We start from the raw sequence: 15,983 nt of genomic DNA on the forward strand, positions 1-15,983 counted from the left end.
TGATAGCCCTGTTTAAATATTTGAAGGGATGTCATACTGAGGAGGGAGCAAGCTTGTTTTCTGCTGCTCCGGAGAATAGAACCCGGAACAATTGATGCAAGCTCCAGGAAAAGAGATTCCACCTCAACATTAGGAGGAACTTCCTGACAGTAAGGGCTGTTCAACTGGAACACACTCCTTCCTTGGAGATTGTGGTGGAGTTTCCTTCCTTAGAGGTCTTTAAACAGAGGCAGGATGGCCATCTGTCAATGGGGATGCTTTGATTGAGAGTTCCTGCATGGCAGAATGGGCTTTTGACTAGATGGCCCTTGGGGTCTCTTCCAACTCTAAGATTCTATATGATTCTATGATTCTACCCAAAATCTGCTCATGAGGTGAAGAGGTATAAAGGAGGGCTGTTTGTTCTTTGTTTTCAGTCTTGGGTGAAGCCAGAAGCCATGATGCCGAGTCCACATTCTCTGCAATTTTCCCTCTGGTCTGGACTTCTGGACTCTGCATTGGTAATGTATGTCTCATCCTTCTAATCTCTATCCCATTGAACCTATTTTTAATTTGTTAGCTTTTGTTTGAGTGTGTGAATGTGTGCTTTGTGTGAATGTTGTAATCTCTTTTGCTGTATTAATAAAAATACATTTTAATTTGCCTTCTGGAATCTAGTTCTTGGAACCAGCAGACATAGGTAAAAGACCCCCTGCTTTTTAAAGTTACCAAATTGCCTTCTCACTGCTCCCTTGAGCTAATTAATTAATTCCCCTATAAAATTAATTCAGAGCAATTTATGTAACAGCCACACGATAACCAAAGAAAACCTGACTATGGGCCAAGACAGACTGCCTGAAAATGTCGGTCTGCAGGCGCCCATTTTAACTCCAGAGGAACGCCGCAGCCGCCAAACCATGCGACGTCCCTCTGGAGTAAAAAGAATCCAGTTCTTCCAGGTTCTTTTTGCAGTGCCCAGGTTACGTCGTGAGTGCGCCACTGTCCCACTCATGACATAAGTGATGCGCAGTGACGTGTGGATGCTGCACATCGCTTAAGTAAAGATGATGGCCCCCATGTGGATGGGAGGCTGCCATTAGGCTGCCGCCTGCATGTACTAGGGTTCTGGAGTGTGCAGTTGCCATGCGCTCCAGGCCTATATTTGGCAATTCTGCAATTGTGGTGCTCCTACAGAGAAGGCCTAGCCATGTGTATCCACATGCAGCCTAGCCTCATGGAGTGGCATGTACCAGGGCATTCACTGATTTTGGGTAGGGTTATATGGGATGCCCCTGATCAGAAACTTTCAACATTAGCTCTTTCCTGCAGCATAGAACCACTTCTTCTAACCCAGTGGTTCCCAAACTTTGGTCTTCCTGATGTTTTGGACTTCAGCTCCCAGAATTCCTGATTATTGGCCAAACTGGACAGGGCTTCGAGGAACTGAAGTCCAAAAACCTGGAGAACCAAAGCTTGTGAAACACTGCTCTAACCTAACCTTTTCCAACTGTGTTGTGCTACAATTCCCAGAATCCCACAGCCAGCTGGGAATTGTAGTCTAACACGTCTGGAGAGAATTGCAGATGCACACACAACACACACACTTTGGAGAAGACTGTTCAGTCAGGGAAATGCATTCCTCTTCAGCCAGAAAGTAGACTTTAGAAAAGCAAATTGTTGTTATTATTGTTGTTGTTGTTATCCCACTCTTTCCCCAGAACTGGGACCGAGAGCGGCTCACAACATTAAATGTGCAAATGAAGTGAAAACTTTTTTTAGAACGTAAACTTTATTAAACACATTGTATATAATACAAAAAAAGAGGGAAACACCTCCATTCTGAATAAGGAAGGCAAGTTGGGCTCATTTCATAGGCCTCACCCACATGACCTTTCAAATCTTTGCTCTAAATCAGAGGTGGGGGCTCCAGATGTTGTTGGATTGCAACAGCGAACTACACTTCCTGGAATTTAATTGCACTGAGCCATGGCAGTTAAAGTGTTGTCGAACCAGATTATTTCTGCAGTGTGGATGCAATCCCAGAAAACCAGGGAGGGAACAGAAGGGAATGCACAGGAAAAGGCTGGGCAGCTACAATGCTGGGCAGAAACACCTCCATATTACGACTACATTTTGCTGCAGTAGTGCAATTTTTTCTAATGGCATGTTGGAGTAGCAGAGTATCCCCAAGTCCTCTGACAGACCAGTGGGCAGGCTGCATAGCTGCAACAAGACAAAAAAACATTTATACAGTCATCCTACTGGTACAGACCTAGAGCAAGGCTGGATATGTCTAGACGAGGTGCTAAACTCAAAAGTCACAGCAAAATTAGGGAAAACTCTTCCCCTCCTTTAAAACAATTGTGAAAAGATGCTTCTGCATTGGAACTTATTGTCCCCAGTAATTATTGGGAGAGGGGAAGGTGATATTTGTAGCATTCCCATAGTGCAGTATTTAGGAGAGTCAGGAGGATGCATGATGGTGATGGCACTGGCATATACGTCGCTGTGAAACCATTATGGTCACTCACTTCGGAACAGGTTCTGCCTTTTCATTTGGAGACAGAGAAAATCACATTTCTTTAGCATCTCCGTGTCACTGCATGAATGTCACAGAAGTGGCAGCAACAGATGTGTTAGCAAAGGGGAGGCTTGCAGTTGATACTTCTGTCATGTGAGGAGCCACCACGAAGCAGGCCCATAACAGTTCCAAGGAAGGCCCATAGGGACGTAGCTCTGCTCAGCCCCATCAGAAGTCAATCAATCACTACCCAGGTGTCTGTTGTGGAAGGAGACTCTTCAGTACTCGGCCTTGAGGTGGAAGTTGGGGGGAGCTGAAGATGCAGGTCTGTTGCTATTTGCATGTAGCCCTGTGGACAGGAAAACCAAGATAATAAGATTCTACATTGTTCCTCTCTCCGTTTTTAGAGCTTTTGTCAGCTTTGAAATCGATCTTTTGCTTGACATACTGTGTCCTGTTCTGGGCACCACAATTCAACAAAGATGTGAATTGCAGAATCCTAGAGTTGGAAGAGACCCCATTCCACTCCAACTGCATTCTGCCATGAAGGAACACAGACTCAAAGCACCCCCTGCGACCAATGGCCATCCAGTCTCTGCTTAAAACCAGCTTAAAAACCTCCAAAGGATGACACTCCATCACTCTTTGGGAGATCATATTCCACTGTCAAACAGGTCTTATGGTCAGGAAGTTCCTCCTAATGTTGAGGTCCTGTGAGGAGCAGCTTAGGAAGCTCTGGGGTATGTTCAGCCTGGAGAGAAGAAGCTTAAGGGGTGACATGATAACCATATTTATATATTTGAAGGGGTGTCATATTTGAGGATGGAGCAAGCTTCTTTTCTGCTGCTCAAGAGACTGGGAGATGGAGCCACTGATTCAATCTACAGGGAAAGAGATTCCACTTAAACCTTAGGAAGAATTTCAGTAGTAGAAATATGATGCTTCCGTGGAGGGTGGCAGAGTCTCCTTCTTTGGAGGTTTTTAAACAAAGGCTGGATGGCTTTTTGTTACAGAAAGGGGTGAGACTGGGGTCTTTTCCAACTCCAGGATTCTATAATTTGGGATATTTTTTTTAAAAAAAATTGCTTCTTTTATTCCCTAAAAGCATTTATAACCATGAAGTGAGTGGGGGGACCAATTATTGCAGGCATGATTACCAACTGTGTATAATTATGACCTGGCTCACATTATTCCATAGAATGCTAATGTGCAAACAGTGACTGGCAAAATGTCTAGATCCCACGTATCTTTCCTTTGCAAAATATGCTACTTTGTGTTTGGGGGTGTAGAGACTCCAAGCAACTGCACAATTTTCACTTTTCTGGTTTAGGGTTGGGGATTGCATGGCTCTCTAGATGTTAATGCTGGGTAGAGTGCAAGACAATAGGAAAAGAGGATGGGAACAATGTGGATGGATTGAATCAACAAAGGAAGCCATTGTCTGCCCTGACTTTGCAAGACTTGGGGCCCTTTCACACTACACCATTATAGCACTATGTTTTCACTGTAACTGTCATGGCCACATTCTATGGGGTCCTTGGATTTACACTTTGGTGAGGTGTTTGAAGTCTCTGGCTGTGTTTTTTAAATACTGCTCCCTAAACTATAAATTTCAGGAATACATACGACGAAACCACAGGATGCCATTTAAAATGGAATGTAGTGTAAAAAGGCCCTGAGCAGGGCTGTGGGTGATGGGGCCTCTTGGAAATCTCTCATTTAAAATGTCACCATAAACTGATTTGACAGCAAACAACAACAACAACAACAACAACAACAACAACAGTCTCAGAAAGGGAGGCAGGGGATCAAAGCAACCCCAGGTTTGCAGACAAGGCTGAAACCCTGCTCCGTCTCTTTCTCTTTAAGCAAATACCTCATGCATTGTAACTTTGGGATTCATCACACTAGCACCACCGATGCTGGGAAGAATCACTCCTCTCTTAAGGTTCCCTAAAGAAATACAAAGAATGGCCATGAGGAGAGAAAAAGAAGCATTGGTCATCCACCCACAGAAGGGGAAAAGGTGCAATGAACATTCTTAATAAGGACAAAATCATTCCAGACTCACTGTTGACCTTCGATAATGCCAACGGGCTAAATAATTTCAGGAGCTTCTCCAGATGCATCACCTGTATGACACAAAGAGGGCTAAAGTGAGCAGGTGCAAAGGGTATGGAGCAAAGAGAGGTCTGCCAGGGCCATATAGTCTGTCTGACTGGATGCATGTTCCCTGGAATGAAGTTCTAGCATTAGACAAAGCAGAAGATGGCAATGATTAAGATTCTACACAGGGCAGCATGGCATAAAGCTCTGCATGTGGTGGTACACATTGATTGTGTTACGCAATCCTTGGGTTGAATGGAAATGTTACGCAACTGAGACAAGACACAAGTGTACAGCCATGTGCAATGCATACCTGAATGTGCAATGGCACTTCATCCACAACTCCACTTCTACAGCCTTTGAAAGGAATGCAGATGTTAAGCCCTGGATAAAAATGTCCAACAGTTTCCATAAGAGAAACTAAGCCTGCCTAACACACTGACCCATATTATCTGAAGGGGCTTCAGTGCCCTTGTGGGAAATCAAAATGTGGTTCTGCCATAAAGAACTGTCATGTTTGAGTTCTCATCCACTCCAATGTAAAAATCCGGAAGCATTCTGTCTCTGCATTCCTACGATGTCAGTAATTAGCAGGTCACATTTTAGCAGTTTGCCTTATCCCTTCCACTCCACTCAGGCTCTGCCCCACTCACCTTAATATCTCCAATGTTGGACTTCTCCAACTCCAGGTGAAACCTATTGGACACAAAGGTTGGGGAGAGAGAGAAAAGTCAGGGACATGTTTATGTCCTTTGGAAACCACAGCACTATAGGATGTTTCCAGATGAATGGCTATTACTGTTGGTGGCAGCTGGTGCTTCCATGCAGCAAAAGTGCTCCAGGCCTGTATTTGAACTTGAAAGATCTACCTATGGTGCTGAATGCTATCCTCATAATAGGGTTTTCACCTTAGACATCCCCCTTAAAGTTCACACTAGAATCCAGAATGAATTTACCAACATGAAATTGTTGGACAGTAAATAAGCTGCCTTGGAAGGCTGTGGACTCTCCTTCTTTGGAGGTCTTTAAACAGTGGTTGGAGGGTATCTCTTGGGAGTGCTTTACCTGTGTAATCCTGCATGGCATGAGTTAGATTAGAAGACCTTGGGCAAATCCTCCAATTCTATGATTCTATGGAAACCTCCAGTAATTGCTGTTTAACAGTATCCAGTGGCATCTGGAGGTGGCAGATCATATTTTTCACATGCCAGGAAGTTCAGAAAGGGATCCTCACAATGAGAAAACCAGCATAGTGTAGTGAATGTCAGATTAGGACTCTGGGAGACCTGGGTTCAAATCCCTCCTCAGTCTTGGAAGCCCACTGGACATTGGGCAAATCATTGAACTCCAAAAAATCACTTTCCCAAGCTTTGCCCATGTGAAAGCCTCTCCAAAAGACAGAATGGTCATGATGGATCTGGATCTGTGATATTCCAGTCCTTTGTTTTCCAATCCAGAAGGTTATGGAATATATGGGCATGGCCACAAGATGTGTAAAGCACACACTGCTGTAGGCCAGAGTTTGGGAATATTCACTTCTGGGAGATGTCAGATCCCCAAACCCCCCAGAAAGCATGCCCAGATGTTAATGTTACTTCCCCAAAGTCTGACTTAGATGGCATTTAGAAGGGAGTCAGTCAAATTTCTAAATGGAAAGGCATAGTAGAAATACAAATAATTCCATCAATAATATGAGATTAATTCTGCTCTGAGATTTTAAAAGAAAAATGAAATGCATGGGGAAGAAGTAGAGGAGGAGGAGAACTATTCAAAGGCCACAATATGTGGGGTATCCCTGTAGAAATGGTGCATTGAAGAAAACATGGCTATTCCATGTTCAGATCTTTAAGAGGAAGCACTCCAAGTGAGTGTTAGATTTCCTGGAGAAGAAATAGACCCCAAAATCAGAATGCGACTCACTTTTTCATGGCCAACGAGCCGCCAACCTTGCCAAGAGAATTCTCAGATTTGACTTCTTCGAGATAAACTTGTCCTGTGAGGCTGATGTACTGTTGGCCAAAGAAGAGTGTACTCAGATGGATTTCTCCTAAAAGAAAGTGTCTTGGCATGCCAGACCAAAAGTCCATAACAATATCTTTCTGCCCCTTCACTGCTACTGGTCAAGGGGAAGCCCACAAACGGGGCACAAGGACCAAGATTTTATATCAGGAGCCCTTTCACACTTCAGAGTTATAGCACTATCATTTCACCTTAACTGCCACAGCTGCAACTTGGGGTTTGTAGTCTGGTGAGGGCCTAGAGCTCTCTGGCTGAGTATTCTCCATGCCCTTTCCTAAACTACAAACCCTAGGATTCCATAGGATGTTGCCATGGCAGTTGAAGTGAAACCACAGCACTATAACTGTGTAGCATGAAAGGGCCCCAAGGTTATGTCATATAAATCTATGCATGCCTTGTTGTGTGCTGATTGTATTATGGCCTTTTACTGAATGGCACATCTGTGCAATTGGGTGCACAACTGCATGCACAGTTGAATGTGGTTTTGCATGTGCATCTGCATTCCCACAACTTTGAATGGAATGTGGGTGTTGTTGCACATCAGACAAAAATGTTCAGCCACTTCCATAGGGGAACCTATGCATGCATATGACACAAAAACCTTATAGACTTTAAACAGCAGTAGCAGAAGGTCTATTAAAGTAACTTTGCACACAGTTCACCACTACTTAGCCCACTTTCAAGGAATGCAAACTAGAGCACCACCCCAAGAAAGAGCCTCTTTCCATCATCATCTCTAATTTGGCACTTACGACATTTAGTAGGAAGACAGAGACCCGTCTGGCATTTGGCAGAACAACAAAGAACTCGGCAGACCCAAAGATGGTTGTGTCAAGACCGCCAGGATGGAAGCTGAACACAGGTTGCTTTCGGGCAGCAAGGAGAACCTCCATGGCCATATCTGGGAAATGCATCTTCAGCTGGAGATGAGAAAAAGAGAGGCATCTAAATGATTTGGGTCCAGGTTTGGCTCCAGGTTACCTACAGGATCGCCTCCTCCCATAAAAACTGCCCCATACACCTGGGTCCTCAAGTAGACATTTACTTTAGTGAGCCCAGACTAGGCTGGCAATTGTCAGCCAGAGCACTTTTTCTTCAGCTGTCCCTAGACTGTGGAATGGCCCGCTGGAAGAGATTCGACTGCTGAATACACAAATTTAAAACAGCATTGAATACTAATCTTTTCTGGCAGGCTTATCCAGATGATTTTTAAATTGTGAATTTAGATTATGAATTTTAAAAGTGGGTAGTTTTAAAATGCGTATGCTTTATTTGTCCCTTTAAACTGTTGCATGCTTTAATTAATGTGCTTTAACTGATGATGTTCATTGTTGACTTGTTGCTGTTCCCCATCTCAGTCCACAGGGAGAGGCGCGCAAGAAATAATAATAATAATAATAATAATAATAATAATAATAATAATAATTGGAATGGATGGTGACGCAGCAAGTCATGAAGGTGGAAGTTGTAGCCAACATATCTGGAGGGTATCAGATCAGTGAAACCTGTTTATGCCACGCATCCAGGCCCTGACTTCTTCAAAATGAAAATAATCTGCACCATAGTGAAGATGGTTTCATTCTTTGGACTTGGAAACAGCATTATGGCTACCAGAAGAAGCAGAAAAGAAAACCCAGGGGGGGGAAACCACTGTTTTAGAGAAAGAAATCAGAAAAAAACACATCATTGTAATGTAAAGGTGAATGCATATGCTGGGAAAATCAGCTAAAGCAAATTGGATTTCTTTGAAAGTGCAGAATTATCCAAAGCTAGTCTAGCTGTTCTGAATCCACACTGATTTATGTATTACTTCATCCCAGTAATTAAAATATTATTGAAAAATGCCAACACAGCAGATTTATTCCTCTAATCAGAATCACTGTCTAAAAAATCTATAGCTCCATTTCATGAGCCTCAGAAAACAGATGGTTGGCATGAACCGAAATGAGCTTTTCAACCTGCGTGATTCCCTCATCCCCAAATCATTTTTGTGTCAATGAAACCAATTTTGCAAATGCATTTGGGCGCCTTTTTGTTGGCTGAGTAAAGATATCTTACTTCTGTGTGCCTTCTAGTCATTTCTGACCTATGGCAACCCTGAGGTGAGTTTCTTGGCAAGGTTTGGGGCCCACAACAAACTCCAACTCCCAGAATTCCATAGCCTTGAGCCAGGGCAGTTAAAGCGGTGCTCAACTGAGTTATTTCTCCAGTGGAGAAGGAACGGGAGGCAACCAAATAATAAGAAGAGTCCAAGGCTATATAAGATGTACAATAGAAGAATTGCACTCTTCAACAACAAAAACAGCCCTCCTCCCTGATATTCTGTTTTCTGCAATGTTTGAAAACGCGCTTCCATTATCCAAAGAATATTGCTTGATTACTAATCTTGTCAAACGCTGGCGTCTCATTAATGTTACAATAGATTAATCCCGGATCTCAGATCTCCAGCTGCGCGAATTGGCTGTCACAATATAATTTGTAAAACTATGCTCTAAAAAATACTTCGCTCAGCATTCCAAAAGGGAAAACATTTCATAAATATTTCATAGCTCCATTTTGAGGCCCTAGAAAAGAGATGGAGGAGGCATTTAAATCATTCTCCTTTCCCTCAAATACAAAATTTATCCGAGACTCTGCCGGCCTTCTCATTTTTCCGTACTTACTTCTGGTATGAGCATCCCCATGTTCTTAGTGTGGAGGCGGAAGTGAACACCTTTTGGAATCTGAAACAAAACACACACTTTCTTTAAAAATGGACAGCAGAAGTCAACTTTTTGGAGTATAACTCCCTGAACTGCCCATGTTGACAGAGGGATTCTGGGAGTCGCAATCCAAAAAGGTAACATTTCCAAGCAATGTACTATGCTGAGATCCCACACTAACAAGCTATAACTTTATGCTCACCAAGTTATGTGATGTTTGAATGCACCTAGTTAGTAAACTATCACGTTCTACAATCCAACATTCATTTACATCTGCATGTGCAATCTACATTATTCACCTGTGCACAATGAAGATTGTGCATCTGTGGGCAATGCACATGCACACCTCTACACAGCTGTATGCAACACATAACCATCTGCAATGGCATCACATGTGGAACTTGGCTTCTGCAGTCTTGAATCAAAAGTCTGCATGAGATAAAAATCATAGGCTCTTAGAGACTATGGAAAGGACACCAAGGGCCATCTAATCCAAGCCCCTGCTTTGCAGGAATACACAACGAAAGCATTCCTGAGAAATGGCCTACCAAGTTTTGTTTAGACACCTCCAAAGATAGAGAGTCCGCTGCACTCTGAGGCAATCTGTTCCACTGTCAAACAGTCAAGGAGTTCTTCCTAATGTTTACTGGAATCTCTTTTCTTGAAATTTGAATCCATTGTTTTGTGTTCTAGTCTCTGGAGCAGCAGATAACAAGCTTGCTCCAACATTTACATGACATCCCTTCAGATATTTAAAGATAGCTATTATGTCATCTCTCAGTCTTCTCTTCTTCAAGCTACACTTGTCCAATCTCTTCCATAAGGGAACTTCTGTATGCATAAGGCACACATAGATTTTGGTTATTTTATAGCATTTTTAAGGATTTGAAATGTTTCGCAAACATTATCTAAATGTAGAATTCAAAGACATAGCCATGTCAGTCAGGAAAATCAATACACTAAGAGATCTTGTAGCACTAACTGAAGGAAAGACATTGGTAGCATGAGCTTTCATAGCGATGTATGCTCAAGGTACAAAAGATCATGCTAACAACTTCTTTCTTTCAATTAGTCTCAAAGGTGCTACAAGATCCCTTTGTATACTGTCTAAATGTAATCCTCACAACCCTGCAAGGCAGGGATGGGAATCAAGTGGCCCTCCAGATGCTCTTGGATTGTAGCTCCCAGTAGCCAGCAGGGCTAATAGTGAGGAATGCTAGTAGCTGCAATCCAACCACATCTGGAGGGCTACATGTTTCTAACCCATGTTGTCAGGTGAAGTCGGTATCTCCCATATGGCAGACAGGAGCCACTGAGGCTGAGAAAGGGCAGATGGTCCAAAGGAACTCTGTGTCCAGTTCTGGGCACCACAATTCAAGAAGGATGTGGACAAGCTGGAGGATGTCCAGAGGAGGGAAACCAAAACGGTATGAGGTCTAAAAAACCCCACCAAGCCCTATGAGGAGTGATTTAGGGAGCTGGGGATGTTTAGCTTGAGAAGAGAAGATTGCTATGGTAGTTCTGTTTATGTATTTGAAGGGGTGTCATATTGAGGAGGAAGCAAGCTTGTTTTCTGACGCTCTAGAGAATAGGACGTGGCGCAATGGATGCAAACTACAGGAAAAGAGATTCCACCTCAGCATTAGGAAGATGCTGTGACAGTGGAATACCTTGCTATCTCAGAGGGTGGTGGAGTCTCCTTCTTTGTAGGTTTTTAAATAGAGGCTGGATAGCCATCTGTCACAAAATCATAGAGTTTTTGCAATCAATGCTGAGCGCAAACCACCGCATGCCCCTACAGATACTTCCACATACAATCATAAGACCACAAGACAGGACTTTTTTGGAGACGGCCTTGCCATGTGCAGAATGCCCACCACAGAGAGACTCGCCTGGCACCTGAGTTCTGTTCTCAGCACCAACTGGAGGACCTTTGTATATTCCAGGCATTTTAAGACCTGTGCCAGTACCTCTGCTCCTTCCCATTTTTATCCTACAGCTCAGTTTGGTTTGATATGGCAAAGTGTTCCATTCTGTGCTGCAGCTTTGGTCTGGGATGTGTATTCTGCTTCTTTACTCATGGTTTTATTTGTGTTACTGCAGTGTTTGTGTTTTCAATAGATTATACAGCACCCAGAGAACTTTGGTTGGCAGCTGGTTTAAAAATGCAATCAGCCTATCAGTCATTTGCTCAGTGAGTAGAGCTTTGAAGTCGGCTGAAATCCAAAGCCTTTCTAAGCAAATGTGCAGAGCTAGACGCCATGTGGCAGTCTGGGAAAAAGCAGTCAGGGCCCCTGGTTTCTATGTCAAGGCTGAACTGAATCTGTTCTGGGTTTTACTCCAAACTGGGGGCAGTCCAGACCTCTGGGGGCTTCTACATGGTAGAAATAATGCAACCACTTTGACTGCCATGGCAGTTTAACTGCTATGGCATTTACAAGGGCCAAACACCTTGTAAAACTACAAATCCCAGGATTCCATAGGATGGAGCTACAACACTTAAAGAGGTGTCAAATTGCATTATTTCTATAGTGTAGATGCATTCCTACATCCAGGGAAAGCTCTCAGGTAGAAGAAAACTAAATGCAGCAACAAAATTTTCAAGGAGCTCCTCTAAAACGTGGATCAGACTAGTAGTTCATTGAATATTCTTTGCCCCGTTTGTTGTTGTTGTTGCTGCTGCTGTGTGCCTTCAAGTTATTTCTGATTTATGGCAACCCTAAAGTATGGGGGGTTTCTTGGCAAGTTTCTTCAGAGGGGGATTGTCATTGCCATCCTCTGAGGTGAAGAGAGTGTGAACAGCCCAATGTCAGCCAGTGGGCTTCATGGCTGAGCTGGGATTCGAACCCTGGTCTCCAGAGTCACTCAACACTCAAACCGCTATGCTACCCTGGCTTCTTTGCCCTGCAAAAAAGATTTAAAGGGGAAGAGCACTGGTCTGGAGCTCTGTGGTGGAGGACTGTTGTGATCGTTATGTGCCTTCAAGTTGTTTTCAATTTATGGCAACACTAAGGCAACCCTATCATGGAGTTTTCTTGGCAAGATTTGTTCAGAGCGGGTTTGCATGGCGCCACGGCAGTTAAAGCAGTGTCAAAGTGTATTAATTCTGCAGTGCAGAAGCAGCCATGGACAGGTTTGGATTAAACCAACTAGCCTCAAAAGTGCTAGTGAAAAGCCCTTTTAATGTGGCACTGGAAAAACACCCACATTGATGCCTTAGGGTCTTCTCTATCTGAGGTGCCACAGCAACGAAGGCCTTCAGATGGTTTGGGTTTGGGATGGACAATTTGGTTGCTCTCATGCCTTTCTATTCAGAGGGCCACTGTGGGAAACAGGACTAGAGGAACCTTTGGATTGATCCAGCATCCAGCCCTAAGATATTCCCGCTGCTCTTATCCATGTGGCCCTACCATATTATCTGTGATGTTCACCCATAGCACTCCAGCCTTGAAATACACAGAAGCGGCTGAGTCGAGGATGAAATCGGAGATCGCCAGGAGGAGCATGGAGTCCGACTGGTTGGGCAGGTGGAAAGGAGGAACCGGGAGAAGAGCATGTACAAAGAATTTCCTAACTGGGAAGAATTCACCCTGAAAGGCACAAGAAGGAAGAATGGTTAAGTCAGGGACTATACATCACACGTTCACAGTAGGCTTCTTTCTCCCTCTCTTTCATTGAGAAGAAAGAACTGGGTAATAAAGCTCAGAGAAGATATCTGGAAAAGTGGGGCACCAGATCCCATCTGATCTTGGAAGCTAAGCAGGGCCAGCCCTGGTTAGTAGTCAGATGGGAGACTGGTGTTGTAGGCTTTGGTTTCATCGGCACTGCAGAAATAGTGCAGCTTGACACTGCTTTACCTGCCATGGCTCAATTCTATGGAATTGTGCGGTTTGTAGTTTTGTGAGATATTTAGCCTTTTTTGTCAGAGTGCTCTAGTGCCACAACAAACTACAGATCCCAGGGTTCCATAGCATTGAGCCATGGCAGTTAAAGCGGTGTTAAACTGCATTATTTCTGCAATGAAGAACAGACCTCTGTTTCAGAATCCTCACATAAGAAAACCATATGAAATTTGTGGAATCACCTTAGTAGGGTTGCCATAGTCCAGTCTCTCATATCTGGGCAAAGAATTGGCATAGTATGCAAATTATTAAAAATTATGCGCATTATTCAGGAGCTATTTACAGGGCTACCCCTGAAAGAACACCTCTGGGAATAAAAAGAGCAATATAATTGGGAAAGGACAAATTTATAAGATATTAAACTGTGGTCTTTGTATTTGATGCATGTACTTTGTTCCGTTATGAAAGAATTGTAATATGAAATCAAAAGCTAAAAATGATATAATTTTGAACACTGGGCATAAATGTACAAAACTAAATATACAGCAATACGAAAATAATTCCAATCCAAAAGCTAAAAGAGAAATATGTTTAAATATAAAGAACAGTAGAATTGTTGTAAAACTTAAATTTTAGTTAAGAGAAAATTCGTATAAGATTAAAATAGCCATTATTATAAATTTGGAGGTCTTTATTTTTAAGTTGTTTGTAGATGTTGTTGTATACTTGTAGTTTTGTCTATGTTTGTCACAAAGTAGATGGATGGCCATATGTGTCTATAAGTGTTTATGTAAATGTTTTGTATTTTGCATTTCGGCCGTTGAGGGGGAGAGTAGGCTGGCCCAGCTCCATCAGGACTAGCCTGAAGAAAGAGGCTGCTCCCTCCATAACAGTCATCTTTTGGCCTGTGAGGAGGAGAATAGGCTGGCCCAGCTCCATCAGGACTAGCCTGAAGAAAGAGGCTCCTCCCTCCATTACCAGTCATCCTTCAGCCTGTGAGGGGGAGAGTAGGCTGGCCCAGCTCCATCAGGGCTAGCCTGAAGAAAGAGGCTGCTCCTTCCTTAATAGTCATCTTTTGGCCTATGAGGGGGAGAGTAGGCTGGCCCAGCTCCATCAGGACTAGCCTGAAGAAAGAGGCTGCTCCCTCCATAACTGTCATCCTTCGGCCTATGAGGGGGAGAGTAGGCTGGCCCAGCTCCATCAGGGCTAGCCTGAAGAAAGAGGCTGCTCCTTCCTTAATAGTCATCTTTTGGCCTATGAGGGGGAGAGTAGGCTGGCCCAGCTCCATCAGGACTAGCCTGAAGAAAGAGGCTGCTCCCTCCATAACCGTCATCCTTCGGCCTCTGAGGGAGAGAATAGACTGGCCCAGCTCCATCAGGGCTAGCCTGAAGAAAGAGGCTGCTCCCTCCTTAACAGTCATCTTTCGGCCTATGAGGGGGAGAGTAGGCTGGCCCAGCTCCATCAAGACTAGCCTGAAGAAAGAGGCTGCTCCCTCCATAACCGTCATCCTTCGGCCTGTGAGGGAGAGAATAGACTGGCCCAGCTCCATCAGGGCTAGCCTGAAGAAAGAGGCTCCTCCCTCCTTAACAGTCATCTTTCGGCCTATGAGGGGGAGAGCAGGCTGGCCCAGCTCCATCAGGGCTAGCATGAAGAAAGAGGCTGCTCCCTCCATAACCGTCATGCTTCGGCCTGTGAGGGAGAGAATAGGCTGGCCCCGCTCCATCAGGGCTAGCCTGAAGAAGAAGAGCCCTCCCTCCGCTCCATCTGCCATGGTCCAGGCCTCAGAGGGAGAGAAGCTGCTGGATCTGATCCTCTCCCCCCTCACCATTCCCTTCTCCTTTTGTGTTGTGTCTTTTAGATTGTAAGCCTATTATCCCCTGTGTTGTAAGCCGCCCGGATTCCCAGTTATTGGGCGGCATATAAATAAATCCTATTATTATTATTATTGTTATTATTATTGGTCTATGTTCTTTATGTTTCTTTTAATCCAATAAAGCTTTAAATTTAAAAAAAATGCACATTATTAATTTCCATTTTGATTGTGCAAGTTCAACACATTAATCATTGCGGTTTCCTTCTTCATCACCAGAGTGCTGGTGCCACAATCAACTACAATTCCCAGAATTCCATAGCATTGATCCAAGGCAGTTAAAGTGGTGTAAAACCAGATTATTTCTGCAGTGCAGACGCAGCCTGCGAAAGTTAGAGGACAAGAAGGTAGAGTGTCTGTTTACCCTGAGGTCCACATCGCATCGATCCACACCAACATCTGGCTTGTTCACCAAGGAGTAGTCAATCGCAGCAAGGGAGTCAATCTGGGTAGAGACTGGAGAAGGAAAGAGAGAAAAAGGAAATTCAAAGACCAGGGACGATCTCCAGAAAAGCACAACAACATCCAGAAATTCCTGACAGTCATGCTCACCTCTCATAGTTCTCAGGCTGTGCGCCAGTTCGTAGATTCCTCTTTCAACTTCAGCACACAGCTAGAAGTAAAGAGAATTCAACATATTTTATGTCAAAGATTAGGATGGCAATGGAAAAAGGACAAGCCTTAAGGGCTGCATCCAGTCCAAGGGTGCATCTAACACCACTGGTCCCCAAACTCTGGTTCTCCAGATGTTTTGAACTTCACTTCCCAGAACCCTCAGCCAGCTGGGTCAACAATCAGGAATTCTGGGGTGTGGAGTCCAAAACATTTGGAAGATCAAAGTTTGGGAATCATTGAGCTACACTGTCAAAACAATGCCATTTGACACCACTCTAAGGAGTTTATCACACAAAGGAGATCGGGAGTTTATCCCATGAATGTCCTGG

The 15,983-nt window shown here is 43.8% G+C and overlaps 1 protein-coding gene across 1 annotated transcript in view; it reads right to left on the reverse strand.

Moving 5' to 3' along the window:
* Positions 1–1,790: 1,790 nt before the first annotated feature.
* The window catches only part of LOC149315449 (bactericidal permeability-increasing protein-like), a 31,695-nt gene continuing 17,502 nt past the window's right edge, over positions 1,791–15,983 (reverse strand). The window contains exons 7-16 of the mRNA XM_089518434.1: positions 15,592–15,652; positions 15,404–15,495; positions 12,738–12,917; positions 9,289–9,348; positions 7,378–7,545; positions 6,527–6,615; positions 5,260–5,302; positions 4,572–4,632; positions 4,377–4,453; positions 1,791–2,849 (exon numbers count right to left, since the gene is read on the reverse strand). Coding sequence (XP_089374560.1) covers positions 2,736–2,849; positions 4,377–4,453; positions 4,572–4,632; positions 5,260–5,302; positions 6,527–6,615; positions 7,378–7,545; positions 9,289–9,348; positions 12,738–12,917; positions 15,404–15,495; positions 15,592–15,652 — 945 coding nt within the window. The 3' untranslated portion in view covers positions 1,791–2,735. The remainder of the gene's footprint in view (positions 2,850–4,376; positions 4,454–4,571; positions 4,633–5,259; positions 5,303–6,526; positions 6,616–7,377; positions 7,546–9,288; positions 9,349–12,737; positions 12,918–15,403; positions 15,496–15,591; positions 15,653–15,983) is intronic.

The sequence above is a fragment of the Sceloporus occidentalis genome, unplaced genomic scaffold (assembly GCF_023333645.1).
Source record: "Sceloporus occidentalis isolate IW3139 unplaced genomic scaffold, rSceOcc1.0.p SCAF_3, whole genome shotgun sequence".
Classification (NCBI taxonomy): domain Eukaryota; kingdom Metazoa; phylum Chordata; class Lepidosauria; order Squamata; family Phrynosomatidae; genus Sceloporus; species Sceloporus occidentalis.